General features: G+C 67.1%; 12 protein-coding genes across 12 annotated transcripts; 5 read left to right on the top strand and 7 right to left on the bottom strand.

Annotated features, from left to right (window-relative positions):
- Window positions 1-252: 252 nt before the first annotated feature.
- On the bottom strand, window positions 253-1591 carry FA09DRAFT_330624 (hypothetical protein). Its single transcript, XM_025742672.1, has 5 exons — window positions 1254-1591; window positions 1051-1187; window positions 889-953; window positions 542-829; window positions 253-484 (listed from the first exon to the last, which is right to left on the bottom strand). The coding sequence occupies exons 2-5, from the start codon at window positions 1183-1185 to the stop codon at window positions 316-318; spliced, it is 657 nt and encodes a 218-aa protein (XP_025597747.1). The 5' UTR covers window positions 1186-1187; window positions 1254-1591; the 3' UTR covers window positions 253-315.
- Window positions 1592-1701: 110 nt separating this feature from the next.
- FA09DRAFT_330623 (Bromodomain-domain-containing protein) lies at window positions 1702-4462 on the top strand. The gene is made up of 11 exons (XM_025742671.1): window positions 1702-2148; window positions 2215-2273; window positions 2326-2462; window positions 2514-2839; window positions 2891-3205; window positions 3256-3369; window positions 3421-3900; window positions 3953-3989; window positions 4045-4122; window positions 4175-4269; window positions 4329-4462. Exons 1-11 carry the CDS (start codon window positions 1858-1860, stop codon window positions 4353-4355), a joined length of 1959 nt encoding a protein of 652 aa, XP_025597746.1. The 5' UTR covers window positions 1702-1857; the 3' UTR covers window positions 4356-4462.
- A 223-nt stretch (window positions 4463-4685) lies between these two features.
- Window positions 4686-5396, bottom strand: FA09DRAFT_288140 (hypothetical protein; the record flags this gene model as incomplete). Its single annotated transcript, XM_025739927.1, has 4 exons — window positions 4686-4724; window positions 4778-4789; window positions 5083-5114; window positions 5174-5396. Coding segments are annotated over 4 exons (306 nt in total), but the record flags the coding sequence as incomplete, so codon positions are not given.
- Window positions 5397-5668: 272 nt separating this feature from the next.
- Window positions 5669-9105, top strand: FA09DRAFT_330622 (DEAD-domain-containing protein). The gene is made up of 4 exons (XM_025742670.1): window positions 5669-6112; window positions 6164-8064; window positions 8117-8241; window positions 8295-9105. The coding sequence occupies exons 1-4, from the start codon at window positions 5686-5688 to the stop codon at window positions 9052-9054; spliced, it is 3213 nt and encodes a 1070-aa protein (XP_025597744.1). The 5' UTR covers window positions 5669-5685; the 3' UTR covers window positions 9055-9105.
- A 204-nt stretch (window positions 9106-9309) lies between these two features.
- On the top strand, window positions 9310-9887 carry FA09DRAFT_361269 (hypothetical protein; the record flags this gene model as incomplete). The annotated part of the gene is made up of 4 exons (XM_025745331.1): window positions 9310-9499; window positions 9558-9638; window positions 9693-9704; window positions 9758-9887. Coding segments are annotated over 4 exons (296 nt in total), but the record flags the coding sequence as incomplete, so codon positions are not given.
- Window positions 9888-11479: 1592 nt separating this feature from the next.
- Window positions 11480-16197, top strand: FA09DRAFT_56043 (hypothetical protein). Its single transcript, XM_025745717.1, has 7 exons — window positions 11480-12206; window positions 12262-12366; window positions 12416-12637; window positions 12722-13128; window positions 13182-14749; window positions 14803-15775; window positions 15830-16197. Exons 1-7 carry the CDS (start codon window positions 11729-11731, stop codon window positions 16151-16153), a joined length of 4077 nt encoding a protein of 1358 aa, XP_025597742.1. The 5' UTR covers window positions 11480-11728; the 3' UTR covers window positions 16154-16197.
- Window positions 16198-16689: 492 nt separating this feature from the next.
- Window positions 16690-17460, bottom strand: FA09DRAFT_283834 (hypothetical protein; the record flags this gene model as incomplete). The annotated part of the gene is made up of 3 exons (XM_025739855.1): window positions 16690-16983; window positions 17224-17295; window positions 17350-17460. Coding segments are annotated over 3 exons (477 nt in total), but the record flags the coding sequence as incomplete, so codon positions are not given.
- Window positions 17461-17618: 158 nt separating this feature from the next.
- Window positions 17619-18245, bottom strand: FA09DRAFT_55989 (hypothetical protein). Its single transcript, XM_025745716.1, has one exon. The coding sequence runs from the start codon at window positions 18060-18062 to the stop codon at window positions 17703-17705; it is 360 nt and encodes a 119-aa protein (XP_025597740.1). The 5' UTR covers window positions 18063-18245; the 3' UTR covers window positions 17619-17702.
- An 87-nt stretch (window positions 18246-18332) lies between these two features.
- On the top strand, window positions 18333-20212 carry FA09DRAFT_319841 (hypothetical protein). Its single transcript, XM_025740957.1, has 7 exons — window positions 18333-18641; window positions 18752-18757; window positions 18821-18859; window positions 19047-19097; window positions 19161-19607; window positions 19665-19949; window positions 20006-20212. Exons 1-7 carry the CDS (start codon window positions 18609-18611, stop codon window positions 20015-20017), a joined length of 873 nt encoding a protein of 290 aa, XP_025597739.1. The 5' UTR covers window positions 18333-18608; the 3' UTR covers window positions 20018-20212.
- Window positions 20213-20334: 122 nt separating this feature from the next.
- FA09DRAFT_330616 (Snf7-domain-containing protein) lies at window positions 20335-22115 on the bottom strand. Its single transcript, XM_025742669.1, has 4 exons — window positions 21665-22115; window positions 21097-21274; window positions 20920-21034; window positions 20335-20857 (listed from the first exon to the last, which is right to left on the bottom strand). Exons 1-4 carry the CDS (start codon window positions 21840-21842, stop codon window positions 20654-20656), a joined length of 675 nt encoding a protein of 224 aa, XP_025597738.1. The 5' UTR covers window positions 21843-22115; the 3' UTR covers window positions 20335-20653.
- An 802-nt stretch (window positions 22116-22917) lies between these two features.
- FA09DRAFT_343597 (ras-related GTP-binding protein A) lies at window positions 22918-25097 on the bottom strand. The gene is made up of 7 exons (XM_025744608.1): window positions 24696-25097; window positions 24582-24637; window positions 24271-24522; window positions 23738-23930; window positions 23360-23685; window positions 23187-23302; window positions 22918-23132 (listed from the first exon to the last, which is right to left on the bottom strand). Exons 1-7 carry the CDS (start codon window positions 24705-24707, stop codon window positions 23053-23055), a joined length of 1035 nt encoding a protein of 344 aa, XP_025597737.1. The 5' UTR covers window positions 24708-25097; the 3' UTR covers window positions 22918-23052.
- A 600-nt stretch (window positions 25098-25697) lies between these two features.
- Window positions 25698-27050, bottom strand: FA09DRAFT_361263 (hypothetical protein). Its single transcript, XM_025745330.1, has 2 exons — window positions 26523-27050; window positions 25698-26271 (listed from the first exon to the last, which is right to left on the bottom strand). The coding sequence occupies exons 1-2, from the start codon at window positions 26908-26910 to the stop codon at window positions 25859-25861; spliced, it is 801 nt and encodes a 266-aa protein (XP_025597736.1). The 5' UTR covers window positions 26911-27050; the 3' UTR covers window positions 25698-25858.
- Window positions 27051-27164: the final 114 nt, after the last annotated feature.

Genomic DNA, 27164 nt, shown 5'->3' with positions numbered 1-27164 from the left:
ACGATGCCTCCGCTCCGAGCACCTGCACCAAGCACACCATACGTGCGGCTCAGGGTGGACAGAGACAGAGCCCCACCCGACATCCTGCGACCCAAGCCACGTCAAGCTCGAGCCGTTATCAGCGTGCGCATCTGCTCATCCCTCGCGCTGGCGCTGCTTTGTCGACGCCCAGGCAGCGTCACCGCCATCACTTGGCCCACGGTCACATGCATATGCGGACAGCGTGCCCGCAAGTCAGGCACTCTTGCTCAAGGGTTCATTCATGCGAGTCGTGAAGTAGGTGGGACGCGAACGGCGAGGGAAAGGATGTATGCGCTACAGATTGAAGTTCACCACCCATCCGGCAATGGAGTTGTCCACTGCGTGATGAAGAGCGCGCTCGAAGTTCGCCCTGCCGCCCGGCATGAAGAGCGCATTCCAGCGCATCCAGTACTTGAAGACCTCGCGCTCCAGGTCCGCCACTTCACGATCAAAGTCCTTCTTACTGCGTGAGCAATTGTTCTGTCAGCTCAGACCATTCGACTCGAGGCTCGAGACCCACGACTGGTGCACACGGTCCGACACGTCGACGTAGCGCAGCTTGTGCTTGAAGAGGGCGCGCACAGTCGGCATGTCCTCGGTCCAGCGCTGGTAGTCGCTCCAAAGTTCGTCTTCCGACCTCTCTTTTGGCTCCTCCTCGCGCTTCCTCTTGGTGCCGAAGGGCGCTGGCATTGCGCGCACACGCTCTTCACAAACTTTGAGGAACTGTTCTTCGATGCACTTGTCGCATGTGAGCTTCTTGCTCACCGGCGCCTGCGCGGGGCAACGGGAGCCTGCAGGCAACTTTGCTCTGCCGGTGGGTTGAAATGAGAAGAGCGCTCCGCCTGCGAAGCAAGACAGGTGACGTACTCGTAAAACTCTTCCTCCGTGGCGTCGGACGGTCCAGGCGGCGCCGGCGAGGGCGTGCGAAAGCGCTGCGACCAGTCGGAAGAGGCGCGGCGAGTCAGGCGAGTGTCGACAGACAGGCGGCGGCGCTATGCCAACTTGGCAAGTGCTGCGCGTCCCACTCACCTCGACATCGCCAAGCTTGACGCTGCCGTCCTCCTCGACGGTGACGCGAGTGCCCTCCGGAATGTCCGTCACCTGCATGCCGGCGTCCGTGATGAGGACGCCGCCGAACTCGTTGATGTCGATGACGACAGGCATGTCTGAAGCGCGCAGCGAGACCTGCTTCAGTCTGCAGCACGCCCCGCAAGCTAAGGCCCGACGCTCACTGGCAGAGAGGCGCAGGCTACGAGGTCTTGACGAGGGAGAGACTGAGAGTTACGCTTGAGGGCGAGCGAGGAGGCGGTGGTGGTGGTGGTGGTGGTGCTGAAGAGAGCTCGAAGCCCACGCGCTGGCTCTTGTGAGCTGGCTGCTGCGGTGGGAAGCGCTCGACGTGGGCGGCTCGAGGCAGACCGCCAGCGGTGCAGGGCGCAGCGCAGCGAGAGAAGCGGGGCCGCTTGACTTCTATTCTGGGCCTGCCTGCTCACCCGCCTCGTCTAGGCGAGACTGCTGCCGTGCCGCAGCTAACCTTCTCGCGAGGCGAGATGTGATGTGATGCCGCCCGATCCAGCCTCGCGGTTGCAAGGCAACGCGGCCACGGACGCGCCTGCCTGATGGGCTCGAGGCGCGCCGCGCGACTTCCGCGGCTTCCGAGCGGCGCGTGAGGCTTGCTTCTCCACCAACACGACACCCGCCGCCTCCTCCACGCCCTCTCCCTGCACGCCGCCTTCTCGCACAGCTCGCTCGCACTTCACCTCGCCTAGAGCAGCACTCCCTGCAGCCTCGCTCTGACACAGCGCACCGAGCGGCCGCAGCGGCCTGCGCCAGCCCGCCATGCCCGCGCTCTTCTACCCGCGCCCGTCGCTCTCCCTGGCGCCGGCAGCAGCAGCGCTGACGCTGGCGCGCCACACGCCGTGCGCTGCTTGTGACTGTGCCGGTCTTCGGCCAACCAAGGACGAAGATGTCGAGCTGCGCGACGGCGAGCCGGGCGCAGAGGACGAGGAGGCAGAGGCGTGGCGCTGGGACTGCCGCTGCGGCTGCGAGCGGGGCCATGTGCGGACGGAGGAGCAGGAGGAGCGGACACGACGCCTGCGTGTCGCGAACCGGATAGACGATCTTCTGGCAGTGAGTGGCAGCTGGCAGCAGAACGCAAGCGGCCATGGGTCGGATTAGGGCTGACGCTGGCTGCAGGACGCTGGCCATCTAGAGGACTTTGACTGGACAGACGAGGACGTGACGTCGCTGCGAAAGTGAGCGCCGAGCGTGGTGCGGGCGTAAGGGCTCATCTGACGAGCATCGCAGACAAATGGCATCAAGCGGGGCATCGCTGTCGCGTCCCAAGCGGGGCCGCTCTATCTCCGAGGCGTCGAGCGCGTCGCTCTCGTCCGCTGCCGGGACACTGTCGAGAGCGCCGTCGCCGCGGCATGCCGAGCCTGATGGTCAGTGCAGCATGGGCGCGACTGCACGATCGAGTCTGACGCCCCTTGCAGAGCCTCTGGTCAAGCGGCGCAAGCTTGTCGGGCTCGTGGAGCACGCATCGACCTCATCAAGCTCCCGTGCATCCTCGTCTGGACCGCTGACGCCGCAGGACGACGTGGTGCTGCTGCCGAGCATCTCGAATGGCGACGGCGAGGGGCATGGCAAGCGGCCAGCGCGCAGTCAGAAGGGCCTGCCAGACGGTGCGGCGTCGGCAGACGGTGCAGCTCAGCCAGAGGTGGAGCCGGCGCCGCCGCCGAGCAAGGACGAGGTGGCGCAGGGCGCAGATTTGGACTTGGCTTCGAAGGGCGTCAGCATTGACACGGGCGACACAGTCGATGTGAGCATCGCTTCTGCCTCACCATTGCGCTCTTTCTGACACGTTGTGCAGCCTGAGCCGCCACGAAAGGAGCGCCCAGCGGTCATCGAGGAGCGCGCCGGCCTGATTCAGTTCCGCGTCGTGGAGAACGACGGGCAGCCGGAGAGCATGATCGTGCTGACGGGCCTCAAGAACATCTTCCAGCGCCAGCTACCGATGATGCCGCGCGAGTACATCACGCGCCTCGTGCTCGACCGCAACCACCGCTCGCTGGCCATCGTCAAGCGCGGCCTGCACGTCGTCGGCGGCATCACGTACCGCCCGTTCGACCAGCATCGCTTTGCTGAGATCGTGTTCTGCGCCATTACAAGCACAGAGCAGGTCAAGGTGCGTCGCGCGTGTCGCGTCTGAGGTTCATCAGCTCACACCAGTCGCAGGGCTACGGCAACCACCTGATGAACCATCTCAAGGACCACGTCAAGGCGTCGTCCGAGGTGATGCACTTCCTGACGTACGCAGATAACTACGCCATCGGCTACTTCAAGAAGCAGGTGTGTGTCGTCGCCCAACTGCGCCGCCGCCGTGCTGACCTCTCTCCCCAGGGCTTCACGAAGGAGATCACGCTTCCACGGCCCAATTGGGTCGGCTACATCAAGGACTACGAGGGCGGCACGCTGATGCAGTGCAGCATGGTGCCGCGCGTGCACTACCTCAGCGCGCAGGATCTGCTCATCAGCCAGCGGCGGCTAGTGCTCGAGAAGATCCGGCAGATCTCACGCTCGCACATCGTGCACCGCGGGCTTAAGGTGTTCCGCGAGCACGCCGGCGCAGATGACGACGACGAGGACGACGATGACGACGAGAAGCCGCTGGCGGAGAGCGGTAAGGAGCGCAAGCCGAAGTACCGCATCGATCCGTCGCTCGTGCCGGGCCTCAAGGAGAGCGGCTGGACGCCTGAGATGGATGAGCTCAGCCGTCGGCCAAAGCGTGGCCCGCACCATAGCCTTATGCGCCACATCATCGCCGAGCTCAACAACCATCAGTCGGCTTGGCCATTCGTCGCGCCCGTCGATGCTAACAGTGTGCGTGCAGCGCAGTGCACCCAGAAGCCGCGCTCACATCGCGCTTTTGCAGGTCGCGGACTACTACAAAGTCATCCAGCATCCGATGGGTGAGCAGCGAAGTGCTGCGCAGCTCGTGCTGTGCTGACGCATTTCGCTTCGCAGACCTCGGCACGATGGAGACGAAGCTGGAGAACAACGCATATGCCACCGTCGAGGATCTCACCGCCGACGTGCGGCTCAGTGCGTGCTGCCGCGATGCATCGCTTCGAGCAGAGCTGACACCCTGCAACAGTCGCGTCGAACTGCCGCACGTACAACGGCGCCAGCAACCAGTACACCAAGCTCGCGAACCAGCTCGAGCGGCACTTCGACAAGGAGCTGCCTGGCGTGAGTGCCTCGCGGGCCGTGTCCGGCCACGCGTCTGCTGACACGCCTTGTCTCGCCAGTGGAAGCAGTCGTACGGCATTCTCTAGCTCTGTCGTGTCCGGACTCCATGTCACCCTGGCTCTATCCCTCTGTTCTTGTACGCCGACTCCCTTACGAGCAAATGATGACGCTGAAAGCCACCCATGCGCCTGGCGCTCTTCCAGCCCGCATCTGAGCTGCCCACGCAAGCATGCTGCTGTGCAGTGCGAGAGCTCCCATGCACCACTGCCTGTCGCTCGAACGACCCTGTCCGCACGCGCCCGCAGCACTCTCTACTCGCCTGTCATCTACCGTTGAACGCACGCTCCGCTCATCCGAGATTTCTGTATTCCCCGCCGACCCGATAGCGAGCTCGGAGCCACATATCAGTGGCCGCCCAGCGCCGCGTCCTTCTCCTCCTGGCTGAACATGCGCGGCTGCGGAGCGTGTAAGCAGGCGCACGCCGACGCATGTCGATAGCAGCACTCACCGGAAGGTTACGCTCCCTGAAGCACAGAGCAGATGGGGCCATCGTCAGCTTAATGCACCAGCAGCGAACGTGGAAGCAGAGCTGTGCCCAGTCGCCGAAGAACAGCTCATTGAAACCAACGAGCTTCCCGAGCTTGCCGCAATGAACTGCCTTATCGGCGCACGGCGAGCGAAGGCAGCTCGCAGCAGCTTTCGGCGTGCCGAGCCACAACGAAGCGCCCCTCTATGTGCTCCTGCTGCCATACGACGACCATACTGCGCCAGCATCTCTGCCACAAGGATCATCCCCCCTTCTCTTTCTCCTACTGACCACTTGGTGCCGTCCTCGCCCATTGGTGCTGCAGGCGAGAGTGTGAGCGAACCGAGCTATCACTACGCCGCGCCTTCGGGCACGCACACTTGTACGGGTCCGGGTGCGCGTTGGCCTTGAGGTGTGCCTCGGCCTGCGCCAGCACGCGCGCCAGCTCGCGCGGGTTGCGGATGTTGCGCTGGCGCTCAAACTCGGCGCGGATCTCGATGGCACGGTCGCGCCAGATGTCGCGGCGGATGCACCAGTTGAGCGAGTTGCGCAGGTAGCGGCGGTACAGCGACTGCACGTAGCTCTTGTGCGCCGCCGAGAAGGGCGTCGGCGCGCCGGCGGCGGCGCTGCGCAGGAGCATGGTGGGGCGCATGCCGGGCAGAGTGAGGGGTGAGGAGAGGTGGGAGGTGGGAAGGAGATTCAGGATCGGCGTGGAGATGGCCGGCCGCGCTCCAGCCAGCGCCGCACGGCGCCGAGGCCAGCTGCCGCTCCCACGGCCCCCGGTCACGTGTCGCCGCCCGCCCAGATTTTTGGGCGGGCCGAGGGTGCGGCTGTGCTTCCTGCAGCTCTCGCCGCGCATCCTCTTGCCTCCCACACACCTCATCCGCACCATGGCGGTCCTCGACTTTCTCCTCTCCTCCGACGACGAGGCTTCGGGCGCGCCTGCCCGCCGCGGCAAGGCGAGCGGCAGCAACCGCGAGGCGCTGCAGCCACGCACCTCGGCCTCGACGTCGGCGCCCAAGCCGGCCTCGCGCAAGCGGCGTGCGCCCGCCAGCGACGATGAGGAGGCACCAGACATCACAGATGCGCTGCTCGGCCCGCGCGGCGGCTCCAAGGGCAAGGCGTTGCCGCCGCGGCCCGCACCCGTCGACGACGATGGCAGCGGCGACGAGCAACTCATCGCCGCCGCCACGCACCGCCAGAACAAGAAGGCGGGCACGGAGCTGGCGCGCGACGTGAGCAAGGCGAAGAACGGCGGCAAGGGCAAGAAGACGGGCGGTGGTGTGGTGGCGGGTGGTGGCAGCTTTCAGAGCATGGGTGAGTGCTGCTGAGCGTGGAGCTGCAGCGCATCCCTGACCCCTTCTGCAGGTCTGCCGCCACAACTGCTGCGCTCTCTGCTGCTGCGCGGCTACACCACGCCGACTCCTATCCAGCGGCTAGCTGTGCCATCGCTTATGGCGACACCGACGCGTGACCTCGTCGGCATGGCCCGCACTGGTTCCGGCAAGACGCTGGCCTACATGCTGCCGCTCTTGACACGCCTCGGCGGCAAGCACAGCACGACGGTCGGCATCAAGTCCGTCATTCTGTGCCCGTCGCGTGAGCTGGCGCTGCAGATTCTGCGCGTCGGCAAGGAGCTGGCGCGCGGCTGGAAGGTGCCCGATGCCGAGCCGCTGCGCTGGGCGCTCGTGGTCGGTGGTGAGGGCCTCGAGGAGCAGTTCGCACTGCTCGCCGCCAACCCGGACGTGCTCATCGCGACGCCTGGTCGGCTGCTGCATCTCGCGGTCGAGTCGAACCTCGACCTTTCAGCTGTGCAGTACGTCGTGTTCGACGAGGCGGATCGGCTGTTCGAGATGGGCTTCGCGAGCCAGCTTGAGGAGCTGCTGGCGCGCCTGCCGCCTGGGCGCCAGACTGCGCTCTTCTCCGCCACGCTGCCCAAGTCACTTGTCGACTTTGCCCGCGCCGGCCTTGCGCCGAACCCGAAGCTCGTGCGTCTCGATGCCGACGCCAAGATCTCGACCGACCTCAAGATGAGCTTCCTGTCGGTGAAGCCGTCCGAGAAGGAGGCGGCGCTACTGGTGCTGCTGCGCGACGTCATCGGCGTGCCGTTTGGCTCGCAGGCACCTGTGCAGGCGCCGCACTGGGGTACTGGCGCGAATGCGCCGCCGCCAGAGAAGCGTCGGAAGGGCGCGGTGCTCAACGGCGCAGACGAGCTGATGCCGCACCAGACGATCGTCTTCTGCGCAACGAAGCACCACGTTGAGTACCTCCTGGCGCTGCTCCAGGTCGCTGGCTGGACGTGCGCGCACATCTATTCGTCGCTGCACCAGGCTGCGCGTACGCTCGAGATGAAGCGCTTCCGCGACGGCGAGGCGTCGCTGCTCATCGTCACCGACGTCGCCGCGCGTGGTATCGACTTGCCGAGCATGGCGCACGTCGTCAACTACGACCTGCCTGCCTCGCCGCGTGTCTTTGTGCACCGCGTCGGTCGTACCGCACGTGCAGGCAAGAGCGGTTGGGCGTGGTCGATCGTCACGGGCAACGAGCTGCCGCACCTGTGCGACCTGCAGCTCTTCCTCGCCCGGCCGCTTGAGCCAGCTCGCACACCGAGCGACGGCACACTCGACCTGCACGCCTCGCTTCGCCTCGGCACGCTTCCGCGCCAGGCCATCGACACTGAGTCGGAGCACATCCTGACCAGCCTGCACGCCTCTTCGAGCGACGCCGCTGTCACCTTGCCGGCACTGCGCCAGGTCGTGACGCGCGCACAGAAGCTGTACGAGCGCTCGTCGATCCGCGCTTCGCAGGAGTCGCATCGCCGCGCCAAGAGCATGCTCTCTGGCGAGAACGGCTGGGCGCTGGCGGGCAACAACCGCGAGGAGAGCGGTGTGCACGACGTGATCCGGCGGCCGGCTGCGTATGGCCTCACTGGCAAGGGTCCGACGGCCGCGGGCGAGGGCAGCACCAAGGCGCCTGCCAACCGGCGCATGGACGAGGAGACGGCTCTGGCTCGCGAGGCCCTGCTCGCCAAGATCAATGGCTTCAACCCGACGGAGACCGTCTTCGAGGTCGGCACCCGCGGCGCCAACCCTCTCACGAACCTGATGCGCAGCCGCCGCACCACTCTGGCCGGCAAGCAAGCCAAGGCTGCCGCACGGGTGGCGCACCGCGAGCTGATTGACGGGACTGCCGCGCCAGAGGAGGAGGAGGACGAGATGCGGCTGGACGAGGCCGGTGACGTCGAGATGGCAGACGAGGAGGAGATCGAGGTGAGCAAGGACGTGCGCCGCCGCGCTGGCTTCGCTGACGTCTCGTGGCCAGGACGTCTTTGACGTGCCGAATGCGTCCAAGAAGCGCGCTCGCCGCGAGGCAGCCGCCAAGAAGGACTACAAGGACCCCGAGTTCTACATCAACTACACGCAGAAGGATGCACACACGGAGAAGGGGTGCGTCTGCCGCATGCGCTGAGTCGCGCTGCCACTGATCGCGTCCACCACAGCTACTCGCTCTCCAACGGCGGCACCTTTGCCGAGCAGGCAGCACACGCCACGTTCTCGCTCGGCAACGACGAGGCGAGACTGGGCACGAGCTCGCAGGCGCCGAACGCCGCACGCTGGGACACCAAGAAGAAGAAGTTCATCCGCGGCGACGGCGTCGGCGCCGACAACGAGAAGTACATCCGCACCGAGAGCGGCTCGCGCCTGCCCGCCTCGTTCCGCTCGGGCCGCTTCGACGAGTGGAAGAAGGCGCAGAAGGTGTCGGTGCAGAAGGTCGGCGAGCAGGAGGACGCCAAGGCCGCCGGTGCCGCGTGGCAGCTGGCGGGCATGACCCGCGGTGCTGCTCGTGGCGGACGCGGCGGCGGCAACATGGGCCGAGGAGGAGGCCGAGGCGGCGCTGCCGGCGGCCGCACCTTCCGGCACAACAGCTACACGGCGCCCAAGCCGCTCGACCCGCTGCGCAAGGACTATCAGAAGCAAGTCGCCAAGCGCTCGGCCGCCGCTGAGGCTCGTGGCGGCGAGCCGCATCCTGCCAGCGCCGCTGGAGGCCGCGGTGGGCGCGGCGGCGGTCGTGGAGGCGCACGCGGACGGGGAGCCGCGAGTCGTGGCCGCGGCATGGCTCGCGGCTCGGGCCGGCCAGGACAGCACGTCCGGAACGAGCTCAAGAGCGCCTCGGCCATCCAGAAGACGCGCCAGCTGGCCACGCAGCGCAAGGAGAAGAACGCCCGGGCGCCGAGCCGCAAGCGCGGCGGCAAGCGATGAGTGTCAGAGCGCAATGCCGCCAGCAGGCCAATGCCATCTAGTCATTTGCCAATCTACGACGCAGGAGAGCTGCTGCGTGAGAGGTGCGAGGTGTGCTCAGGGGCATGCCGTGTGATGGACGTCTGAGAGTGCCTCGTCCGAGCGTGCGGGACTAGGCTAGGATGCGAGCAGGACATGAGTGGGCCTCAGGCAGGCCGGGGCACGGAAGCTCATCAGCAGACCCACCTCCGCGTCTGTTCCGTCCCACCTCCATCTCCTGCACGTTTCAGATCCAGACCTCGTGTGGTCCGCACCTGTCTCATCCAGCCCACCCTCGCGACTCACGATGCCGAAAGCCAAGGACGAGAAGGAGAGCAAGGTCAAGGCCTCCTCGCCGGGGAAGGCGAAGCCCGAGAACGGCAGCGCGGCCAGGCCGGGCTCGTGGCGTCCCGAGGACAAGCTCAAGGTCTGCTTGCTCTGCCACTACGCTGAGGCGATGCTGACAGACCTGGCCTCATCCGCAGATTCTCGACGCCGTGCTCGCGAACGCCAGGGGCGTCGACTGGCACGCGCTCGCCGCCGAGATGGGCCGCCCCAAGAGCCAGGTGCGTGTACGCAGCAGACTTCACCGTGCGCCGTCGCTCACTGCTCCCTCGCAGGTGTGGGACCAAGTACGTCCTTCCTTTGCAGTCACAATCCTGCCCCTGACAGCCGCTCTCCGCAGTGGCGCAAGCTGATGATCAAGGACCTGCGCTCGCACTACGGTGGCACGTGAGGCGCAGCTCGGCGGCGCGCTTGACGGCACCTCGGCACAATCGATGTGCCAGCTCTCGACGTTGAAACGTGAGCCCGTCTGCTATTCCCGCTTGCTGCTATTCCCGTGGGCCTAGCCAGGGCAGATCTCCGACTACCCCAGCTCGTCGTCAGCTGCATGCTGCTGCGCTGTGCTGAGCAGCGACACCACGTGTGAGCGTGCCGTGTGGAGATGAGAAGAGGCCGTTGCCCTCGGCACCGGCCGTTCCCTCGGGCGCCGGACCGATGACGCGTGCCGAATGATCGACGGCGCAGCGGCACCGGCGTGCAGCGAGCTCGCTCGACGAAGGAGCGCTCGCTGCTCCGCTGCCCGCCTCTCGACGGCGTCCACGCCGCGACGCTAACGCAGAGAGGGCGCAGCGCCGAGCTTAGCGGGCGCAGGCGTCAAAACATCGTCATCGTCGCGCGAGCATGAAAGCTTGACGCGACGCGCTTTCACCTCTCACAGCTGGAGCCGAAGTGCGCCCTCTTGTAATCTGGAGGCTGAGCAGCTTAGGCGAGGTCTTGGGAATTCCAGGCTGGCGCTGAGGCCAGGGCGGAGTCCGGCGAAGGGCAGAGCCTCGAGCTCGTTGGCGGCCTCTGCGCTGAGCGTGGCTGGGCGGCCGCCGCCGCGCGCAGGCGCCATGCGAGCGCCGGCGGGCTGGCGGCGTGTGCAGCATAGACCGCACATGCAGGCGAGGTGCCGCGTGCCTCGCCGCCTCCCGCTGCTCCGCTCGACTGCCGGGCTCTTGCTCTGCTTTCTGGTGCAGCGGCGGGCGTCGCAGGCCTGCAGCGTGCAGCGCAGATCCCCCAGAGGCGGCGCTGACGGACCCCGCGCGACGGCGGGGCCACCGCACGCCGAGCAAGGACGGGCTGCCGCCCTGGCCGGCACAGGCGGCGCCCAGCTCCTTCTTCCCGACCCTATCCCCGAACCTGAGCAGCGCACATCCCAGACGGCTGCTCCTTCTCACCTCGTTATCCTCGCTCGCACCTGATCTGGACTTCCGGCAGCCTCCACGGTCGGTCCTCGCTCCGAGCTTCCCTCCCCGCGCTCCACGCTCCGAGCGGCAGCATGGCCTCGTCGGTCAAGTCTGCCTCCTCGGCACCCGGCCTGCCCGCCGATGTGGCCGTCGACGGTGAGTGTCTGGTGCTGTGCTGTCTCTGCGTCTCTGGACTGTGTGTGTGTGCTGCTCTGGGCCCGGCTTGGGCATCTGCCGCTGTCAGTCGCGCTCGGGCCGCCGCCTTGCGACCCTTGCCGGTGGTACAGCGGCGTGCGGCAGCGAGCAAGCCCTGCCTCCAACGGGTGCTGCTCTTGCTGCTTCCCGTCCTGAGCTGCGAGCCTTTGCTATCGCGGCTGCCGGCGTCCGGCGCTGGGAATTTGACACCTCGGGGCGTGTGTGGGCGGGTCGCGCCGGCGGGCGGCGATGACGGCATCTCGGCGGCACGGCTGCAGGCGGCGCGCCCAGGCGCAGCAGCAGGCGCGCGGGCCGCGCGCGGCGAAGGGACGCAGATGCAGCATCAGCGCGGCGCAGGCACAGAGTGCGGCACACCGCCGCCGCGTTGCCCCGCCGCGAAGTTGGGCAAGATGCGCTTTGTGGTGCTCAGGTCATGCTGGCAAGTCGTTGTCGCTGCGAGAGGGAGTGTCACGGCTCCTTCCGCACACGACGACCAGCTGCCGGGCGTGTCCTGCCACCACATCCCTGCTCGCCCTCCCCCACTCGCGCATCGCCAGCGGCCACCCGTTCTCGGCGCTGCTACAGATTGGGACCTGCGTCTCACGCCGGCTATTTCGAGCCCCTGTGCGGCATCACCCTGCGGGCACTCTCACACAGCCCGTGCGAGAGAAGCAGCGGCGGCGGAAGCCACTCTACTCGGCTAGCGTGCTCGCACCGCTCTCGCCAGCATGCCGAGCCTGCGCTCCATGGCCTCGTCGGGCTCTCTGAAGCTCAAGCAGGCAGCCACTGACGTCCGCCACCGCACCTCCTCCATCTCCTCGCTCCACAACCCTTTCGCCTCGTCCGACGCTCCGCCCGTCCCGCCGCTGCCGCCGTCTATGACGCCCTCGACGTCCGCCTCGACGTTGCGCACGCGCTCGACGTCTGCGCCGCAAAATGGCTCCACACCCAACCTGGCCATGACTGCTTCGGACGCTCCTGCTCCTGCTGCTGCTTCGTCGTCGCGCATCTCTCGCGTGTCCTCGACGACGCGCTCTCCCTCTACGCCGCCACAACATCGGATTGACGACCCGACCCACGCGTCGTTCTCGCACGCCGTGGACCCGCACGCCACTGTCCGCCCGACGCGCCGCACGTCTGCGCGTGCCGTGTCTGAAGTGAACGAGACGGTCTACTCGTTCCGCCTGCTCGAGGCGCTGCGCAAGGGTGAGTGGTGCTGTGATGACGTGTGCCGGTCAGGGCTGAGACCTTCATCTTGCAGGCGACCGGAGCGAGCTGCATCCCTTCCTGACGAAGAGTGCCGCCCGCACGGGTCCGACCAAGGAGCTTACGAGCCCGCTGCACCTCGCCGTGCGATGCGCTGAATGTGAGCAGAGCCGCGGCGCTGCCTGTCTGCATGCTCTGACCCTGCGCAGACCCTACGATCGAGTATTGTCTCGAGTACAAGAGCGCCTCGCTCAATGCCGCCGACACGCTGAACGGCAACACGCCGCTGCACCTGGCCTCGAGCCTGGGCCGCGCCGACGTTGTGCGGCTCTTCCTGCAGCAGGAGGACGTTGATGACACTGTGCGCAACTCGGAGGGCAAGGAGGCGATCGACGTGGCCAAGACGATGGAGGTGGCGCAGATCTTCCAGGGTGAGTGGCTTGTGCTGGACGAGCAGGGCGCGGAGAGCCAGCTGGTGTAGTTGGCCGGGGCGCTCATGAGCGCGCTTGATTCAGTCTCTCGGGCCGAGCTCAACCTGCAGTACCTCGAGGCGCTCGAGCGCTGGGAGAAGGGCCTCGCCGGCTCAGAGGCCGTCGAGCAGTTCCTGAACCGCCCACGCGTGCGGGCCATCGACCTCAATGCGCAGACGCGCGGCAGCGGCACTACGATTCTGCACGAGGCGGTGCGCCGCAAGGACGCTCGCGTGGTGGAGATCTCGGTGCGCAAGGGCGCAGACGTCTTCTGCCGCAACCGCAAGGGCCGGCGCGCGCTCGAGAGCACAAAGGACGAGAAGATCAAGGCGCTTCTGCAGCAGCTGTCCAACGCCGACGCCGCGCGCGCCGTGCAGTCGACTGCTGCTGGCCTGCCGCCGATCTTCCGCGGCTACCTCGCCAAGTGGACGAACATCGCAGGCGGCTACAAGGTGAGTGCTGCAGCCTGCGCCTTGCACCGCACGTGCTGACAGACCGCTTGCAGACGCGATGGTTTGTGCTCGAGAACGGCATCCTCTCGTACTATCATACGCAGGAGGAGGAGGGCAAGCAGTCGCGCGGCTCGACTAACCTGCGCTTCGCCAAAATCCACGCCGATGGCAACGACAAGCACCGCTTCGAGGTCATCTCGGACGCCAGCAAGGGCTCCGCCTCGAAGCTGTACCTGCGCGGCTCGCACCCCGTCGAGCGCGCCCGCTGGGTGCAGGTGCTGCAGCAGACCGTCGACTTCTTCGACATTGACCGCGCCCCCAGCCGCGCTGAGAGCATCGTGAGCACGCGTGCGCCGAGCCGTGGCAGCCTGCTCGACGCCACGTCGACGTCACACGTGCCCGCTGGCACGCAGGCCGTCGGTGCGCCGTCGTCGATTCCCTCGCGCACCGGCACGCCCTTCCGCGGCATGGCTGGCCTCGGCGCGACGCCATCGATCCCCGAGACCTCTGCTGCGCCGACACTCGTGGCACCGGTCCCGACGCGCGCCTCTGCGCTCCTCGACTCCGGCTCGCAGAGAGCGTCGTCGATGAACAGCGAGTCGCGGCCGTTCCCGCTGGGGCGCACGCCCAGCTTTGGCAGCCAGAACTCGCGCCTGCCCTCGGACGACGGCGTGTTCGAGGACGACGAGTCGGGCGATGCCGCAGAAAACCCGAGAGGGCTGCCGTACCAGACCGAGGTCACCACCATCGCGAACAGCCTGCGCACGCAGGTCGACATGGCGCAGCAGCTGGCTCAGAGCCTTACGAGCGGTGCCGATGCCGCGTCCGCCTCGCCAAAGCTGCCGAGCACCGCCAACGTCGCCGGCAACCGCGCGAGCATCTCGAGCGTGCGCCTCAACTACCAGAGCGGCCCGGAGGGCGTGCGAGATGCGCTCAACGATGCGCTCAGCAACAGTGCGACTCTGCTGGCGCGCTACCAGGAGATCGTCTCGCAGCGCGAGGCCTACCTGCTGCGCCGCTACGAGCAGGAGATCCAGGCCAAGCACCTCTGGGAGGAGAATATGAAGGTGCTTGGCGCCCAGCACGCCGAGATGGAGGCGCAGCTGCGCCAGGCGGCCGAGGAGAACGCTCGCAAGCGGCGCGCTCTCAAGGAAGTGCGCGACACGATTGCCTCGTCGCCGTCGGGCACGCTCGCCAGCCCGCACGCGGGCCGCGACGCCGCCTCGCCGCTGCCATCCGGCTTCTTCAGCCCAGGCGACTCCATCGCTGCGCGCCGTGCGTCGGGCCAGACTGGCGCGGCGCAGCCGCACTTTGACGAGGCACTTCCGAGTGCGATCGGCGGCATCCAGGGCACCGTCGCTGCGATCGCCGGCGCCGAGCTGCTGGCGAGCGAGCAGGACAACGCCGACGACATGGACGACGAGTTCTTCGATGCCATCGACAACAACAACTTGCCGGGCCTCAAGGTCGAGGCACCGCTGGCGGAGGAGAAGAAGATCGGCGAAAAGCCGGCGTGGCCGCAGGACTTCGACAAGGAGCGCATCGACGAGGAGAGCTACGAGCCTTACAAGCGCATGCGCACGAAGCTGCCCATCGGCGCCGATGAGCGGCCGAGTGTCTCGTGAGTGTCTCGTGCGGCCCGCTGAGGGCTACTGGCTGACACCTGCGTTGCAGGCTCTGGGCCGTGCTGAAGAACAACATCGGCAAGGACCTGACGAAGATCTCCTTCCCGGTGGCATTCAACGAGCCCACGTCGATGCTGCAGCGCATGGCTGAGGACCTCGAGTTCCCCGAGTGCCTCGAGGCTGCAGCGACGTCGCCCGACTCGATGAAGCGCATCGCCTTTGTGGCTGCATTTGCCGCCTCGAACTACTCGAGCACCATCGGCCGCATCGCCAAGCCCTTCAACCCGATCCTCGGCGAGACATACGAGTACTGCTCGCTCGGCAAGCAGCCGTACCGCTACGTCAGCGAGCAGGTGTCGCATCACCCGCCCAAGTCGGCCTGTCTCGCGCAGGCGCCGCTGTGGGAGTACATGGGCTCCGTCGACGCCAAGAGCAAGTTCACGGGCCGCAGCTTCGAGATCCAGCCGACGGGCATTGCGCACGTCAACCTCAAGGTGCCGCGCGACTTTGTCAAGAACGCCAAGAAGGAGCTGCAGCCGGCCGCCGGTGTCAAGAGCGACCGTGTGCTCGAGCACTACAGCTGGAGCAAGGTCACGACAGTCGTCTCCGGCTTCCTCACGGGCTCCGTGTCGATCGACCACGTCGGCACGCTCGCCGTGCAGAACCACGCGACAAAGGAGCGCTGCGAGCTGACGTTCCGGCCGCGCGGCTGGCGCGGCGCCAACGCGTGCGAGATCAAGGGCTCCGTCTTCGACGCCAAGGGCAACGTAACGTGGGACATTGCCGGTCGCTGGAGCTCGCAGCTCGTCGCGCGCCGCCGCGGCGCCGGCCACGGCGACCTCAACCCGGATGAGGACGTTAGCGCCAGCACCGCAGAGTACATCCTACTCTGGCGCAACAACCCCAAGCCGCCCGCCGCCTTCAACCTGACCAAGTTCGCCGCGACGCTCAACTCGCTGCCCACGGGTCTCGAGCTGTGGCTGCCGCCTACGGACTGCCGTCTGCGGCCCGATCTGTCTGCAGTGAGTAGTGCTCAATCCTGTGCCCGCATGCCCTGCTGACCTCTGCCTCCTCAGTTCGAGAGCGGCCGCTTCAGCGAGGCCGACGTGCTCAAGGGCCAGCTGGAGGAGGTGCAGCGCGCCACGCGGCGCAAGCGCGAGGCCGGCGAGCTGCCGGCGCACAAGGCGCGCTGGTTCCGCGAGGTCACGGACCCGGACACCAACGAGCCGATGTGGGAGGCGCTGCGTGTGCCCGACGCCGCGACGGGCGAGGCCGAGCCCGAGTACTGGGCCACCCGGGCGCAAGTCGGAAAGGAGCACAAGGCGGGCAACACGAAGGTCGAGTGGCCCGGCACCTCTCATATCTTTGGCGGGCTTGAGAGCTCGAGAGCTCGTCCTTGAGGCCTGCTCGCCCGGCTGGTGCTGCTCGATACCCCGCGCTCCCATCTAATCCGACTCGCTCCTCATACCTCGACTCGGCGCCCTACACTACCTCGCTACGTCTGCCCGTCTCTCTGCTCTCCGCCTCCGCACTTCCGCTGTACATACACACTTCCTGCTCGAGAAGCAAAGACTGATACACATCCACGAGCCTGAGCCCAGCATCTTCTTCACGCCAGACGAGAGCAGCTGGGAAGATGAATGCAGTGTTGGGCGCGGCGGACACATTAGCGCGGGTAAGAGGAATGAGCGGCATGCGGCGCGGAGCGGTGTGAGCGCAGCGCAGCCAGGCCATGTCGAGGTGCGGGTGTGTCGCGAGCAAGACGCTTGGAGAGAAGACGAAGGCGGAGAATGAAGCATGACGGCCGTGAGAGGAGCCGACTTGCACTTCCCGCTCAGGCGACGCAGGCCAGGCCGGCGACGACGAGCGCCACGGCGCCCGAAGCGTACATGTTGGCACGGGAGGCGGGCGCCGCGTCGGTGCGGGCGCTCGTGGCGCGCGGCGCGCCCGACGTCGTCGACGACGAGGCGCCGTTGCTGCCGCTCGAGCTCGAGGGCTGGTTGTTGAAGGCGCCCGTGTTGGGCGTCACCTGCTCCAGCTCCGTCTCGTTGCCGCGCAGCTGGAACGACGCGCTGCGGTAGTACACCTCGGGGTTGTCCAGCGCGTAGTTCGAGGCGTTGACGAAGAGGAGGTCGTAGCTGCCCTCGGGGATGCAGTTGGGGCGCAGCTGGGCCGTGCCGTTGGCCGTGCTCAGCGAGTTGCCGATGAGGTATGAGCCACGCAGGCTCGTCTGAGAGACGGAGTGTCAGCGGGCTGCAGACGAGTCACGACAAGGCTGCATGCTGCCTCTTGGATGCGCCTCGCTGCTGCAGAGCCTGTTGGCTGTCTCTCAGGTGCTTCTCGCTGCAGCGCTGCGCGCTGCCTCTCAGCTGCCTTTCGCTGCAGAGCTAGATACTGCCTGCCAGCTGCCTCTCCCTGCCAGTGTCTCTGCTCCACATCGCTGCCGCACCGCCTGGCCCCTCGCACGCACCTGGTTCGAGTTGATGAGCGCGACGGAGAAGATGCTCGGGTCGGAGCTGTTGGCCGACCAGTTGACCGTGTTCTAGAGAGACTGGATGAGTACGGCAGGCGATCTGCCTGCTCAGCTCTTCCTCACCTCCTTGCAGGCCACCCAGTAGGAGGTGGAGTTGGGGAACGAGATCTCGAACGCTGCGGCCGAGCTGGCGGCGGCGGCGAGGAGGAGCGAGACGGCGGCGGCGGCACGCATGGTGGAGGACTGGTGGAGGTGAGGAGAAGAAAGGAGTGTGGGACGGAGCGCGAGGGAGAAGGCGACGACGAGACGGAGGAGATGGAGAGGAGGCAAGGGCGAGGCGAGCGCGGCAGAGGCGAGAAGCGCGGCCGCAGCGAGCAGACTGCGAGATCGAGCGGCATCGCGCCGGCGCGCGGCGTGGAAGCCACACGAGCGGCGCGCCCGCCGCCAAGCAACACACCCGAGGTGCCGTCGCCGCGCTAGCGTACCCGCCCCTCGGGCGCCTGCCGCTCTGCCGCTGCACGGATCGTCGGGCGGCCTTGGCCTCGCTTCCCACCGAACGGGCCCCTCCTCACCGCTCGATCCGCTCTCATTCGCACGCTGCTCCAGATGCACACAGCATGCAGAGCGGCAGAGCTCTCAGCTCGGACCCCTCTCGCAGCGCATCCTCGTTTCATGCTGCCCCTCTCCTGCGCTCTGAGCGCTTTCTTCTGCCGCAGTTCGCACGACGGCGCTGCCCCTGATGTGCCGCATCGGCTTGGCACGCACCTCGTCCGGCGGCCTGCTCTTTCGAGGGCAGCCTGCTGCGGGGCGCATCGAGGGGCGCTGCGAGGTGACATTTCGCATGGGCCGCGGCGGCGCTCGAAGCTGCGCAGCAAGGCCCCACCTCGATTCAGCGGCCGGCCAGGGTGCAGGCGCCTCGCTGCGAGAGTTGGGCGTCCGCCCAGCCGCTGAGCATCTCGTGTTCTAGCGCAGAACGGGCAGCGCAGGCTGTGATGGCGCGAGCCAGTCACGTGCTCTTGGCCAGGCGCAGCCGCGGCGGCTCTCAGCGGCGGCGCGCTTCAAGGGCGCGGCGCAGCTTATACGGCGCAGCTTCAAGCGCCGCGCCCGCCGACTTGCGTTTCGCCCCATCCTCCCGCCGCCGTGCTAGTCCTCCGTGTATTCGCACTTCATTCGCGAGTAGCAACCGCCCGCACCTGCAGCCCTCCACCTGCACAGACCAGCACCCGCGTCCAACACCTGCCGCGCAGCCCCCCTCCGACTTCGCCGTCGCCGCCGTCCGCACCGCAGCCCAGCAGCGCTCGTCGTCGCCACCGCCAGCACCGCGCTCAGCACTCGTCCGTCCGGACCGCATCGCTCGCCGTCGCTTCTTCCCGCGCACCAACATGAACTCCGGCATGCAGCAGTACGAGTGGCCTGTGAGTGTGCTCTGGACCGAGCGACGGATGAGCGGGCTGCTTGCTCGCCGTCGTCGTTGGGCCCGCGTCGTCACCCGTTGACGAGCTTGCGCTGACTCTCGTCCCCTCAGCTTGGCGTGAGGCACCTTCTTCCCAGACGCGACGCGTAGCGCTCATGCCCCCGTTTCACCCTCGTGCAGCAGCCGGCCCAGCAGCCGGCGCAGCAGTCCGCCCAGCAGGTGAGTGCGGCGTCGTGTTGTCCTCGTCGTCGTCGGAGCGAGTCGTTTGGCGTTGGGCATCCCTGGCGGGCACGCGTCGCGTCTTGGCTGTGTATGCGCGTCGGGCGCGCGCCGCGGACCGCACCCTGAGCCGCCGCCCATACGACGCCCGCCGGCGGCCATGTATGCTGACGCTGGTGGCCTGCAGTTCAACGTCGGCACCACCGACAGCGGCGAAATTACGCTCGCGCGTAGCCAGGTGAGCATCCCGCATCCACACCCCTCGCGACCTCCAGACGCTCACGCAGCCATGGACTACCAGATGCTCGAGAGCATCTCGCACCTCTCGTCGTCGCTGCGCAATGCCGCGGCGCAGTGCGACAACTTCGCCAAGATCGTCGCGCGCAGCCACCCCGTCGCCGCTGCGTCGGCCTTCCACGGTATCGGCGCCGACTTCCTCGCGCTTGCCAACGGCACGTCGACGATTGGCGCTGCCGCGCTGGGCCAGGCGCTGCCGGCCGCCGTGCCCGCCGTGTCGCCGGGCCACCCGGGCCGCAAGTCGATGAGCAAGGAGGAGAAGTCGGCCAAGAAGAAGGAGCGCAAGCTCAACCGCGACCCCAACGAGCCCAAGCGCCCGCCCAGCGCCTACCTGCTCTTCCAGAACGAGGTGCGCGAGGACATGCGCGCCCGCCACCCCGACCTCGTCTACGCCGACGTGCTGGGCAAGGTCAGCGAGGCGTGGAAGTCGCTCAGCGACGAGCAGCGCAAGGTGAGTCGGCTGATGCTGCCGCTGCTGCAGACCACGCACTCACCCCTCACACCACAGGTCTACCAGGACAAGACGATCGAGTCGATGGCGCAGTGGAACGCCAACAAGAAGGCCTACAGCGAGGGCACGTTCAACGGCATCACCGACTACAGCAACGCCGGCGCCGCGCCCGCCGAGGAGGAGGACGACGACGACGACGCAGGCGCCGCGGCCGCCGTCGCTGCCGCCGTCAGCATGGGCTTCCCGGACCAGTCGCGCCAGGACGCCGACACGACGCAGCAGGGCGTCGACCCCACGCGCAAGCGCTCCAGCAAGGACAAGGGCGAGAAGAAGGAGAAGAAGGTGCGTCGGTGCGTGTGCGCCATCTCGTGCTGATGCTGACTGCTTCCTCTCTGCAGCGCAAGGCTTAGCTCCATTCCTGCTTGTCTGCTCTGATACCTCTTCTTGTACTCTGTGCCCCGTCACTGTCCTTCGTGGCGCCCTGCCTGCGCTCGCCAAGCTGCTCGTCCGTGTGTACTGCCCCTGGTGCGCGAGCCGCATCGGCACCCTTGTAGCATCGTCACCTTCGCGCTCGCCTTTTCTTCCCAATGCAACCGCTGCCCTTCTCACTCAGCCTGTGTCGTGCCAGCATCGATGCACTCGAGGCGCACGTCGGTAGCTCTCCATCGGCGACACCTTCGGCTACGCTCGCTGCAGGATCGGCGTGACTGTGATATTCTCGAGAAGAGCCGCTGCGGTGGAGAGAGAGGGGAACAGGATGGGCGGAGTGTGGTGTACATAGCGACTGAGACCTGAACGAGCGGGCCGGCGAGAGAGGGAGTGGAGTGGGAGGGAGACCGGGTGTAGATGGGACGTCGAGCGAGGCGTGAGAAGGACCAGCGACTCGAGACACAGCGAGCGACGGCGTTTGGGTTCCGTGTGCTGAGCTGGACACGAGCGAGGACCGACGGAGTGGGAGTGAAGAGCGCCAGCGCGCAAGCGTCATGCTAGGATTAGGATGCTCGCGAGCGTAGCAGACGGCGTGCAGGTGGGCGTGCTGCACCACCTTACATGGCCAGCTCGGCCTGCAGCGCACGCAGCTCCGCGTCGTCGTCGTCCTCGACGACGGCCTGCTTCCGGCTCGGCTCCACGCGGCTCGGCCCGGCAGACGACATGTGTGCCGGCGTGTGCACGGGCACGTGGTCGGCGCCAATGAGACGCTGGTTGAGCTCCTCCTGCTCCAGCTCCTCGAGCTCGTTCTTGAGCTCGTCCTGTGCGAGAGACCGCCGTCAGCAGGACGCTTGAAACTGCAAGCCCGCGCACTGGCACTCACCTCGTCGATATCGTTGCCCATGCCCACCGGGTTCGAGATCGCATCGCTGATCTCGTTTGTGAGGTCCATCTGCTCGCGAATCGAGTCCATCGTCGAGTCGACCTTGTCGATGTTGCTGGCAGGAGAAGAGAAGCGTCAGCGACCACGCCGCACGACGAGGCACACCCTGCGACGTACAGGCTGCCGTGGATGTTGCGCAGAGCATCGGCACCCTTGCGCATCGCCGTCATCGTCTCGAGGTTCATGTTGGCGCTCTCGATGGCATTGACTTGTGTCTCGAGCGTCATGCGCGTGCCAGCGATCCGGTCCAGCTCGTTCTCATATGCCTTCTTCTGGCGCAGCGCCGCCGCGGCCGCTGGAGGATGATGCAGGTCAGCGGTCAGTCCTGCGAGGACGTGGAGATCTGCCGGCCGGTCCAAAGCCTGGCACGCCTGATGAAGAGATCGGAGCAGCGAGCGCGCGCTGGCGACATCTCAGACATCCCCTCGGCTTGGCACCTAGAAGCGCACAGACGCCGAGGCCTGACGAATGCCCTGTCCAGGCCTTATGCTCCTTCGCTCGGCAAGCACGACGGCAGGTCTCTTCTTTTATCTCTGCCACAGTCAGCATACCCAGCTTGAGAGGTGCCACCCTCGAGAGGCCTACTAAGCATCCGCGCATCCCTGCCAGCCCCTCATCCATCTTGCCGGCGTCGCCGCGCCTTATCGCCTCGCTCCACGCTCTACAGCCCAGCAGCGCGACTCACCCCGCTTGTTCGTCGCCACAAGCGCCTTTGCCTTGCGCGTCTCTGCGTCGATCTTGTTGTTGAGGTGCTCCTCCTTCTTCTCGAGCATCAGCAGCTGCGAGCGCAGGCCGACGATGGCCTCGCGCGCCGCATTCGGGTTCTCCCGCTTGCCGACGAGCCACGAGGTCCAGCTCGACATGGCGGGCAGAGTGTGTGTCTAGTGAAGCGAGAGGGAGACGGTGGCCGCGACGGGAGTGCGCTGAGCGAGAGCCGGGCTGGGCCGGAGCGGCAGCGGCGCGCGTTGAGTGATGGTCTCTGACTGTGGAGGCAGAGGGCGGCGCGCGAGCAGCAGGCGGCGCACAGGCGGCGGCAGGCCGGGCTGATGCGGTGCAGCAGTGGAGAAAGGAGTGCAAGGCTGCACACGGAGAGAGAGAGAGAGAGAGAGAGAGCGGGCGCAGGTGCGAGAGGCGAGGCGGGTGGAGGGTGGTGGCTGGGAGGCAGGCCTCGGCGGGGCCCTGCAGCGGCGGGGCGCGCAGTCGGCTGGGCTCGCTGGGCGCGCGCGCAGCGATGCGTCATGCATGCGGGCGCGCCGCCTGCGCCCGCCGCTGCCGGCCTGCCCGCGTCTCGCGCACCTCCGCTTTGGGTGCGCCGCGCGCGGGAGTCGCAGACGCGCCCGCGAGCTCGTCGTCGGCGACACTCGCTGCTGCTTCTCACCTACACCTTCAAGCGGCGTCGATGCCAGACCAGGAAGGGGACGCAGCACAGCGCAGCACCGGTGGCGGCGCTGCCCAGGAGCGCGCGGCACCGCGCAGCGAGCGCCTCTTCAAGTGCGGCCGTGATCCCGTCGTCGTGCTGCCCTGGACCGGCCGCCTCGCCGCTCGTGCTCCTCGTCACGGCGTGCAGCCGGCGTTCTTTGGCCTGCCACACCTCGACTACAGCCTCGGTCTCAGCGGCGTTGATCCAGTGATAGACCTGCGGCTACCTGCAACAAAGGAGTGGCGCGAGAGCCTGCGCAACCTGCGCGCCGTGCAGGAGCGGGTACCATGGGCTCCGAAGCCGTCGACAAAGCGCGGCGGATACACAGCGAAGCCATGGACGGCAGAAGAGGACGAAGCCATCCGGCTTGCACACGCAGAACTGGAGCGGCGCATAGGCTACACTCAACACCTGTATGCTCGCTTTCTGCAGCATCTCGGCGACGCAGGCAAGGCAACCCGCACGCCCGGCGGCGTTGCCGCACGCTGCAAGATCCTGCACGGCAAGAGGCGGCGGCGCAACTCTGACGAAGCAGTGTATCGATGACGAGTGTGATGGTGGATGCTAGAATACAATGCTGGGTAATGACGGGAGCAGCGTGTGGGGAGCGGAGCGAGAGCGATGGATGAGCAGACGGAGCGAGACGGGCGCGGCTACCGGTTGATGTTGAGCGCGGGCAGCTTCTCGAAGTGCTCGCGCGCGCTCTGCACGTTGAGCTTGATCGCCGCGAGCTCTGCGAGATGAGGCGTCAGCAGCGGGACGCGGTAAAGTGCAGCGCAGCACTCACCGATGCGCGGGTCGGCGACGACGACCATGATGAACGTGTTGGCCGTGAGCGCGTCGAGATAGGCCGAGAAGGACGGCGTGCGCAGCTCGATGGCCTGGAACGTCGACTGCAGCTTGCTGTAGAGGACATACAGTCAGCTCCCGCTGTCGCAGCGCCGCGCCAGCCACACTCACGAGCACGAGAGCTTGAAGCTCTTGATGAGCTCCGAGATCTTCTCGAAGCGCTCAGGATTCAGGCGCCCCTTGTCGTCGCCCTTGCGCTCCTCCGGGAAGCCCTCCATGTCGTCGTCGTCCTCGCTCGGCAGGCCTGTCGGCCGTGCGAAGCCCGAGGCGCCGACCGGCAGCGTGCTGCCGCCCTGCGTCGTCCGACTGATCACAAGGAAGGTGCTTCGCTCGAAGACGACGACCTCGGTCGCGCTGTTGGCCTGCGCGAACTGCGACAGGTGGCTCTCCAGCACGCCGACTTGCGGGATGAGCGTGTGCACGATGCTCGACCATGCCTGCTCCAGGCGTCAGCGCGCTACCCTGCAGCTCGAGTCCTGCCACACTCACCCTGTAGAGCGTCTCGTCCCAGATCGACGTCGCGAACGGCGTGATCGCCTTGCCCTCACTTTTCCGCCTCAGCTCAGCGACGCGTGAAGCATACACGCTGCGCCGCCGCGAGGAGTCGACGAGGTCCATCTTGTGCAGCAGGCAGAAGACACGCGCGTCTGGGCTATGCACACGCAGCGCAGCCAGGCAGTCCCTGGCGAGCGGCGATAGTCAGCGGCGGCTCCTGTCATCTGGGCGGACGGCGTGTGGAGCCTCGCAAAGCGAACGGAGCGCTGCAGCCTCCAGTCTGGAGCACAGAAGCCTCCAGCGGCACAGTAGCCTTCAGCCTCAGTACGGCAACCTCCACAGACTTGGATGCAGCAGGCAACAGCCCACATCTTTCGCGCATTCGCGAGGCTCAGCGCTGCCCGTCGTTGGCAACTGCCTCGCATCGCTCTTGCCAGATCCGACGCAAGCTGCTCTTCCTGCCTTGGCCAGCGCCAGCATTTCCCTCACAGCATCATCACTCGCATGCCCCGCTAGCAGCCACTCACTTGTAGTAGCGCACGTCCTTCTCCCACTCCTCGCCCGCGCCGTCCTCGCCGACGAGGTCAAAGACGTAGATGAGCACGCCGACGGCGGAGAAGACCTGGTGGCGCTGCGAGTCGAGGTACGAGTCCATGTAGGCCTGCTGTCCGCCGCAGTCCCACAGGTTGAGCACGAGGTTGCCGAGGAAGCGCACGTGCGAGTGCTCGACGTCGAGCGTGCTGCCCAGGCGCCGCGTGTCGCTCGGCCGGTACGACGAGCTGCTGGAGTGTGAGCGCAAAGTGCAGAAGCACCAAGACTGCTCCGCATCGGCACTCACAAGACGAGCGAGCGCATCGACGTCTTGCCCGAGCCGGAGCGGCCCATGAGAAGAATCTGGCGGCTGAGGATCAGCGCAAGATCGCCGGCAGCGCTCAGCCGGCTGCAGACGCACCTTCTTCTTCATGCTGAGCAGTCCGCCCGGAGGCGCGGAGAAGACGGACGGGCGTGCAGGGGTGCCGCGTGCAGAGCAGCGACGGACAGACGGTGGGTGATGCTGGAGGTGGTGGTGGTGACGAAGCAAAGCCGCAGCGGCCAGCACGCAGCACCTCACCCAGAAGATGAGCGGGCCGGCGAGGAGCCATCGTCGTCTGGGGCAGCGGGCCGCCCAGAGACGCAGGCACGCCGCCTGTGTGACCGCATGATGCACGCGGCGCGCTGTCGGCGCGGCGGCATGCGGCGCGGCGCGGCGCCGTGCCGTGCTGCCGGCGTGCCTTCGCCGCGTGACTCGCGCCTGCGCTGAGAGTCCGCCCGCCGCCGCCCTCCGCCTATCTGCGCCTGCGCCATCTCATGCCCTCTCACACAGCAAGCGCCGGCTCGCAAGGCACGCGGCGCTGAAGATAAGCGGAAAGACGGCCGCGAGGCAGCGAAGAGCAGAGAACAAAGTTGCCGCAGCCGCCGCACAACGAGAAGCGCTGCGGCGGAGCTCGCTGGGAGCAGCAGAGCGTGCAGCCAAGATCTGCGGACCTGCGAGGAGGAGCAGGCCGGACCTCACGCGCGGCCGCGCCAAGCAGAGGGCGTCCCATGAACCCTGAGCCTCCCCGCTCTTTTTCCAGGCTGCAGCCAAGCGAGGGCCAGCTGCAGGCGGAGAACGAGGGGGTTTGCACATTCTGGTGGCTGGCTGCGCCACGGCCGCGGCGAGAGCAGCCGAGGCGAGGCGAGGCGTTCTCTGCGTCGCTGCGCTGCGCGCTCAGCGCTCTGCGCGATGATCTGCAGCGTCGACGGCGCTGAGCTTGCGCGCTGCATGCGCGTGATCGGTGCCGTGCATGTGCATCATGCTGCAGCCTCCGCGCCGCCGAGCCCGAATGCCGTGGGACTGGGCCGCGGGCGCCCTCTGCGCAGGGCGCTCCTCTCTCTCTCTCGCATCTCACGCAGAGCTCACGTCTCACCGGGCACGGCAGATGTACGAGCAGTGGGAATTGTGCAGCGAGCGAGCAGTGTTACAGGGGTGTGGCACAGTGAGGCGCGGAGGCACGCGCAGAGCAGCAAGGGGAATCAAGAGAGCCGGACAGTCGAGGAAGAGGAGAGCAGCGAGACGGAGGCAGCATCACGCTTCGCCTACACCTCCTTGTTGGCGCCCGGCGGCTGGTAGCTCGGCGGTGGGGCGTTGGGCGCGGCGTACTGGCCGCTGCTCGGCGGCGGGCCCTCGGGCGCCTTGTAGTTGGCGTCGTTGGGCGGCGGGTACGAGAAGGCGCCGCCGTTGGGCGTGCCCTGGTACGGCGCGCCGCCCTGCGGGCCGTAGTTGCCCTGCCCGAAGCCCTGCTGCGGGTAGGCCTGGTTGCCGTAGAACTGGCCCTGCTGCGGCGCGCCGCCGGCGTACATGTTGCCCTGGCCGCCGGGCGCGAAGCCGGGCGCCGGGCCCGTCGTCGTCGTGTTCGGCCGGAAGACGTAGCCCTGCGAGCGGCGGCGGCGGCGGGCGCAGCACGCGAGCATCAGGATGAGGAAGATGACGAAGACGGCGATGGCAACACCTGCAGGCAGAGCGTCAGCAGGGAGCGAGCGGGGAGGCGGGTGAGAGGCGGAGCATCGCAGGTCTGCAAGAGGCTGCAGCGCCGAGAGCGCGCTGTCCAGCCCTTTGCGCTCGTGCTCGTGCTGTTCATGCGCAAGCGCACACTACAGCTCGCCACACATGCTGGCCAAAGCGCCGCCAGAGCATCACAAGTCGCGCCTTCCCTCGCCTCCGCACTTCCCGTCTCGCCACGCGCTTCGTCGCTGGACTCACCGACACCGGCACGTCCACCCGTTCCGAGGCCGCGGTTGCAGCGGTAGATTCTGCCGAATGCATCGCGGCAGTAGCCTGACTGTCTCTTCTCCAGCATGTGCATCTCGGATGCGGTGGCGAGCGCCGGCATGTCGAGGAGAGTAGGGGAGGGACTTGGCGGTGTTGAGTGGTGGCTCAGACGGGGTAGAGCGTTGGTTGAGGATGGAGCGCGGAGCGTCGCTTGAGGTGTCGCTAGTACGTAGGTTGATGGATGGATGTGGTCGTGAAGCAAAGATGAAGCGGCGGCTGGAGGATGGTTTGAGGGATGCCCGTCAGCCGCTGCGTCCAACGTCAGAGCGCAGCGCGGGCAGCTTTTGGGAGCCCGCTGGGCGAATGCCCATGACCGCATCGAGAGTAATGACGCGCGGCGCGGCGCTAAGCGCGACTACAAATTGCGAATACAAATGCCGCGCCTTGGCAGTCGAGATCTTGCACCGCCTCAACTCCGCGCCGCTGTGCCTGCGCGTGGACGTGCGGCCGCGGCGGCTCTGCTGCGCGTCCACGACGACCTCCTTCGCCCGGCCCTACGGCGCCTCCACAGCCACGCCCCGGGGCCCAGCGCTTGGCGCTCCGCGAGACCCCGGCTGCGCAGCAAAGGCACAA

The sequence above is a fragment of the Tilletiopsis washingtonensis genome (genome assembly GCF_003144115.1).
Source record: "Tilletiopsis washingtonensis strain MCA 4186 unplaced genomic scaffold FA09scaffold_13, whole genome shotgun sequence".
Taxonomy (NCBI): domain Eukaryota; kingdom Fungi; phylum Basidiomycota; class Exobasidiomycetes; order Entylomatales; genus Tilletiopsis; species Tilletiopsis washingtonensis.
This window is presented reverse-complemented; position numbering and strand designations above follow the sequence as displayed.

Coding starts and splice junctions, on each gene's coding strand:
- FA09DRAFT_330624 (XM_025742672.1), bottom strand. CDS start 1,185: ATGCCTGTCGTCATCGACATCAACGAGTTCGGCGGCGTCCTCATCACG. Junction 954..1,050: donor TCAAGCTTGGCGATGTCGAG/GTGAGTGGGACG, acceptor GACTGGTCGCAG/CGCTTTCGCACGCCCTCGCC. Junction 485..541: donor TCGGACCGTGTGCACCAGTC/GTGGGTCTCGAG, acceptor TTGCTCACGCAG/TAAGAAGGACTTTGATCGTG.
- FA09DRAFT_330623 (XM_025742671.1), top strand. CDS start 1,858: ATGCCCGCGCTCTTCTACCCGCGCCCGTCGCTCTCCCTGGCGCCGGCA. Junction 2,463..2,513: donor GCGGCATGCCGAGCCTGATG/GTCAGTGCAGCA, acceptor CGCCCCTTGCAG/AGCCTCTGGTCAAGCGGCGC. Junction 4,123..4,174: donor CACCGCCGACGTGCGGCTCA/GTGCGTGCTGCC, acceptor ACCCTGCAACAG/TCGCGTCGAACTGCCGCACG.
- FA09DRAFT_330622 (XM_025742670.1), top strand. CDS start 5,686: ATGGCGGTCCTCGACTTTCTCCTCTCCTCCGACGACGAGGCTTCGGGC. Junction 8,065..8,116: donor CAGACGAGGAGGAGATCGAG/GTGAGCAAGGAC, acceptor TCTCGTGGCCAG/GACGTCTTTGACGTGCCGAA. Junction 8,242..8,294: donor GATGCACACACGGAGAAGGG/GTGCGTCTGCCG, acceptor CGTCCACCACAG/CTACTCGCTCTCCAACGGCG.
- FA09DRAFT_56043 (XM_025745717.1), top strand. CDS start 11,729: ATGCCGAGCCTGCGCTCCATGGCCTCGTCGGGCTCTCTGAAGCTCAAG. Junction 13,129..13,181: donor ACATCGCAGGCGGCTACAAG/GTGAGTGCTGCA, acceptor GACCGCTTGCAG/ACGCGATGGTTTGTGCTCGA. Junction 15,776..15,829: donor TGCGGCCCGATCTGTCTGCA/GTGAGTAGTGCT, acceptor CTGCCTCCTCAG/TTCGAGAGCGGCCGCTTCAG.
- FA09DRAFT_55989 (XM_025745716.1), bottom strand. CDS start 18,062: ATGTCACCTCGCAGCGCCCCTCGATGCGCCCCGCAGCAGGCTGCCCTC.
- FA09DRAFT_319841 (XM_025740957.1), top strand. CDS start 18,609: ATGAACTCCGGCATGCAGCAGTACGAGTGGCCT. Junction 19,098..19,160: donor TTACGCTCGCGCGTAGCCAG/GTGAGCATCCCG, acceptor ATGGACTACCAG/ATGCTCGAGAGCATCTCGCA. Junction 19,608..19,664: donor TCAGCGACGAGCAGCGCAAG/GTGAGTCGGCTG, acceptor CTCACACCACAG/GTCTACCAGGACAAGACGAT.
- FA09DRAFT_330616 (XM_025742669.1), bottom strand. CDS start 21,842: ATGTCGAGCTGGACCTCGTGGCTCGTCGGCAAGCGGGAGAACCCGAAT. Junction 21,035..21,096: donor CGCAACATCCACGGCAGCCT/GTACGTCGCAGG, acceptor TTCTCCTGCCAG/CAACATCGACAAGGTCGACT. Junction 20,858..20,919: donor TGGGCAACGATATCGACGAG/GTGAGTGCCAGT, acceptor TCTCTCGCACAG/GACGAGCTCAAGAACGAGCT.
- FA09DRAFT_343597 (XM_025744608.1), bottom strand. Junction 24,523..24,581: donor TCGATGCGCTCGCTCGTCTT/GTGAGTGCCGAT, acceptor ACACTCCAGCAG/CTCGTCGTACCGGCCGAGCG. Junction 23,133..23,186: donor CGTCGCCGACCCGCGCATCG/GTGAGTGCTGCG, acceptor CTCATCTCGCAG/AGCTCGCGGCGATCAAGCTC.
- FA09DRAFT_361263 (XM_025745330.1), bottom strand. CDS start 26,910: ATGCGGTCATGGGCATTCGCCCAGCGGGCTCCCAAAAGCTGCCCGCGC. Junction 26,272..26,522: donor GGGTGGACGTGCCGGTGTCG/GTGAGTCCAGCG, acceptor CTCTGCCTGCAG/GTGTTGCCATCGCCGTCTTC.